Source organism: Artemia franciscana, chromosome 3 (assembly GCF_032884065.1).
Source record: "Artemia franciscana chromosome 3, ASM3288406v1, whole genome shotgun sequence".
NCBI classification, from domain to species: domain Eukaryota; kingdom Metazoa; phylum Arthropoda; class Branchiopoda; order Anostraca; family Artemiidae; genus Artemia; species Artemia franciscana.
The window spans coordinates 20,343,591-20,348,238 of NC_088865.1; the positions used below are offsets into that span (position 1 = coordinate 20,343,591).

The window sequence follows — 4,648 nt, forward strand, 5'->3', positions numbered from 1 at the left end:
ACCTCCCAATAACCAATACTATATGTAAACAATGGGCAAAGTTCATAATTTGCAGCCCTTCCCCCAGGTTCTGTGGGGGATCAAGTCGTCCTCAAAGACATATTCATTAGATTTTTCGACTATGTTGAACAAAATGGTTATCTCAAAATTTTGATCTGGTGATTTTGGGAAAAAATGAGCGCGGGAGGGGGCCTAGTTGATTTATTTGTTTTACTTGACTTACTGCTCCTGCCGAAGTGCTTCTGGCGTCGAGAGTGATGCTACATGGAGCCTCCATTTAGACCGGTCTCTTGCAAGGATGTGGACGTTCTCCTGAATATTTGCCATGGCTAAGAAGGCACCTGTCGTGTCCTTCCATCTGGTTGGGGGACGACCTCTTGGGCGTTTCCCACCGTGCAGCACGGGATCAAAGTCAAAAATCGTTCGTGCGGGAGTGTCGGGGGGCATGCGAAGGAGATGTCCGTACCAGCGTAGTGTTCGTTGGGTGAGATGGACAGAGAAGGGCGTTTGAACAGTTAACGCCAAGAGATTCTCGTTGCTAACAAAATCGTGCCAGCGTAGTCCTTCAATGCGGTGAAGATGTTTTGTTTGGGCTATATTCACGAAGCTAAGCACAGACCGAGTGGCTGGCCAGGCTTCGGCTCCGTAGAGAAGCACGGATCCCACCGAAGTATTGTATATGCGCATCTTGGTCCTACAAATAAAAAGAGCAAGTTTTATCAACTGAAAGTGAGAAGCAACATTAAAACTTAAAATGAACAGAAATTATTACGTATATAATCGGGTTCATCCCCTCCTCATTACCTTTCTCTTTACGCTAAAGTGTTTTTAGTAATTTCGAAAGAGCTATTTTAGTAATTTATTCCAATTAAGCGGCCTTTTTTGATTCAAGGGTTATTCCAAGAGAATTAAAATAAATTTGATTTTTAGTGTAAAGAGCGAGGTATTGAAAAGGGGGCGAACCCCTTCATACACGTAATAAAAATGTACGAATATAGAAGTTTGTTGCATAAGTCAATTCGTAAGATACGCATATTTATTACAAATAAAAACGTTCGTACATAAAATTAAAGTTCTAGTGACTTTTTTAAGTAAGCAAAAAATGGAAGAGCACCTAAGCCCCCTCTCCTACCCCTTTTTCTCAAAATCGTCCAAAAATCGTTTTAATTATTCATGTACAGTGAGCTAAAATCAAAATATGCATTAATTTAAAAACGTTTAGAAATTAAATTAAAAAAAAAGCTTTTTAACTGAAAGTAAGGAGCGATATACACGAACAGAAATTAGAACAGTTTCTTATTGTTTCAAAAAGTAGAGCTGTGAGAAAGAGTCAAACTCTAGCGTAAAGAGCGGGACGTTGAGGAGGGCATAGCCCATTCATATACGGAAAATTTTCTGTTCGGTTTATGTTATAATGACGCTCCTTATCTTCAAAAAAAACTTTTTTTTTATTTAATAGTATTTGAGCTTGGGGGGAAGGAAAATTGGAAACAATAGAAAAAAAAACTTCTAGTGTATATTAGACATACAATTCTGAAAAGCTGTTTGTGCCTGTTGGTGCACCACTATTCTTATTCCCGTTCGGTGTTTTGTTATATCTTTCAGGGCAAGATATGAAAAGAATCAGGACCGGAAGTGTCGGGTGAAAGTCTCCATTCTACGCTTCACTTTTAAGTGGTTTTGAAACAGTTTAAAATAAATAATTATTAAAATAAATATAAATACAAATATCTATCTCTTCTGCCAACTTGCATTATGTATTTTAAGTATTGTTCTTTATAAAAACTTGATTTATCAGAAAATTGACAAAAAGTACCTAGGATATTCGCAAAAAAAAGTACCTAGGATATTCTGCTCAAATAAAATAATTCTTATCCACGGTAACCGCCCGTTTCTTTGCACTAACGGCACACTATTTTTCAGAAACAAATTGTGCCCTCTTTGCCAGCATGTTTCTCGCAAGTGTAATATTTTATTTGAGGGCTAAAATACTTTATAACTGCATTCTTATCAGTAGAGGTTTTAGGCTTCATAGTCTGGGGGAGGTACCTTGATAGAAGTATAAACATGTAAAATAAAAAGAACTCCAGAAAAACAGGGGACAGCCCCCGGTCCAGGCCTAGAACCGCCAATGATTGTTATCAGGAGTTTTGCCAGGAAACTTTACACTGAGGAGCATGTCTCATTTCCCTGTTTGATGCATTTTTGGTGACGTTCTAGGTGAAGGGTTTTCGCTACTTTAGAAAGTAGCTGAGCAAGGTAATTCCTACTTTCAGAAATGAATCTAGGACATAAAACATCCTGTAGGAAGAAAAGTCCACGCTATTATCTCTGCTCTTATCTTGTTCCTAGGGCTAACAGCCAAGAAGATTGCATAAAAGACATGTCTCTAAATGTTGGCGAAACTCCTTTTACCTCGTTCTCCGATATTTAGTTTCATTTTCTTTGACACAAATATTTGAAAACACAATTCCTGTAGGTTGTAGCTTTGTTGGGGGGGGGGGGGGGTAAGGGGTTATTTGCCACACCCAATAATTGGAAGAAAAATAATTCATTAAGTAACTTAAAAAGTGTTGCTCGTTTTAAGCTTCATATTTGCTCTTTACTTCGACCAGATAATTTTTATAGTTAATCTCAGCTCGTTTTTAATGTAAAAAACGCAAAATAGTGGTCAATTGCGCTTCTTCATCAATATTTATACAAATATACCGCCTTTGAAGTCTTATCATCAAGGAAATATGTCAACTACGTCTTTTACAAGCTCAGCATAACATCAACCAGGGAAAATTTTACTCTTTGTGGCAGGTCTAGTGCTTGAAATACATTATAGTGACAAATAAGTTCGACTGTGTTCAATATCTGAATTAGATTATGGTATGTTAATGTTGCGTTTTAAACTAGATTAAGCAATTATTTGATACTTGGTCTAGGCTATCCCATAGAGCAGTGCCGAAGGAACTCAGACCTACAGAGATCTGAGAACCTAAAATCCGAGTATTGAATGGCATTACGCTTTTGTTTCTATTGAAACTAGTTCTGGTGGCGCCAATCACGGGGGAGGGGGTATTCACCTCTTGGATTTTTCCCATCCCTTGATTTCAAAAATAAATTTTCATTTGGTATTTTCATGGAAAAAAAGAAAAAAAAAGCCCTTCTCTTTAAATTTTTATAAGTATAGAATAAAAGCGGTTGAGAAGGAAATATGTTAAAAAAAACATCCTTAGACCTACTTCATAAAATGTAGAATAGTTGGAATTAATATATTTTGACTGTAGCTCCACTATAATTTATATAGCTCAACTATAGTTTATATAACCACCAAGTTATATATTTCCCATGTATTTTGCCACGCGTCATTCTTGTTTCGACCCGTGAAATTAAATAAAAAAGACACTAAATATTTGAGATATTAAAGATAAATATTATAAAAGAAAAGTAAGTTTTTTTTAAACAAAAGTACACATTGTGAGTCATATATAGCACTTTATGATTGCCTTCACAGTTCACAGTTAGCTAACAAATGCGGTTTTAGAGGTCCTGAATTGCCCCAGAAACGTAAAGTTCCAGTGAATTTAGGTGGGGGTACAATAGTTCCATATGAGACAGTGTAAGAGTTTTTCAAAAATACAGTGATGCGTCCTGTTATTAATGTTCTCATTGCAGAGATTGAAAGTAGGCAAGAGGACAACAGTTGGACTTTATGAACAACTTAAGCATAATGCTAGGTGCAAACGAAATGAACAAAGACAGTGTAAGCTTTTCGTGTAAATCCTATAAGCCCGATTTTCAACGCTGCATGTCTCAGCTACAGCGTTTTTACGGAGTTATGGATATTAGAAACAAAAACATTTTAGAAAGAGCATCTGTTTTGGCTGGAAAATGTTCGGGGTTTCCTCTGATATTTGATCTATCTAAACAGTACTTCACTATTCCTACGAATTCTGCGTCGCGTGAAAGACCTTTTTCTTACCTTTGATGGTTGAAGATGTACTACCGCATCACCATGGGGCAAGAACTTTTATATTCACTTGCACTGTTCGCAATTGAAAGAGAAAACACAGACGACTACAATTTTCATAACAAGTCTGTGGGCATTATAGGTTTATCTTTATATGTGCATTCGTCTAATTTTGAAATATTATAAGATTTGTGTTACAATAAAATTTTAAACTTGGAATTATCCTTTAATTTTGATTTTGCTCTATGTGGCCCACTAACTTCAATGCTGTTTATTAATATAAAGCAGCGAATCCATTATCAAATCAATTTGATAAAAAGTCATAAATAATATTTCAATGAATCACGCATAGTAAAAGTTTAGCATAACAAATTTAATCTTACACAGTCAAAATCGGTTGAAAATTGCGTGCAACTGAATAGCACAATGCATGGGGCTGTTAGAATGGTGCTTGGTTCAGCTGTAAGATAGAGCGTCCTGTGCTGGGATGAGAGGCTGGGGAAGTGGAGGGGGGATAAGTTCTACAATATTATTGGTGAAGCCTGCTGATAAAAGCTGAATGAATATGAAATTCACCTTAGCCCACGCAAAAGCTTTTTAAAAATGTACTACTGTCATCTGCAGCAACTCACTGCTGATAATCTTAGTAAAAATTTGATCACCAGTACTTAATTTTATGTTTATATAATG

At 36.4% G+C, this 4,648-nt stretch overlaps 1 protein-coding gene across 1 annotated transcript; it reads right to left on the reverse strand.

Annotated features, from left to right (window-relative positions):
* Positions 1 to 219: 219 nt before the first annotated feature.
* On the reverse strand, positions 220 to 687 carry LOC136025491 (uncharacterized). Its single transcript, XM_065701522.1, has one exon. It carries the CDS (start codon positions 685 to 687, stop codon positions 220 to 222), a length of 468 nt encoding a protein of 155 aa, XP_065557594.1.
* Between the last annotated feature and the right edge of the window lie 3,961 nt (positions 688 to 4,648).

What these genes read in the sequence shown, in the direction of transcription:
- LOC136025491 (XM_065701522.1), bottom strand. Translation starts at nt 687, where the DNA reads ATGCGCATATACAATACTTCGGTGGGATCCGTGCTTCTCTACGGAGCC.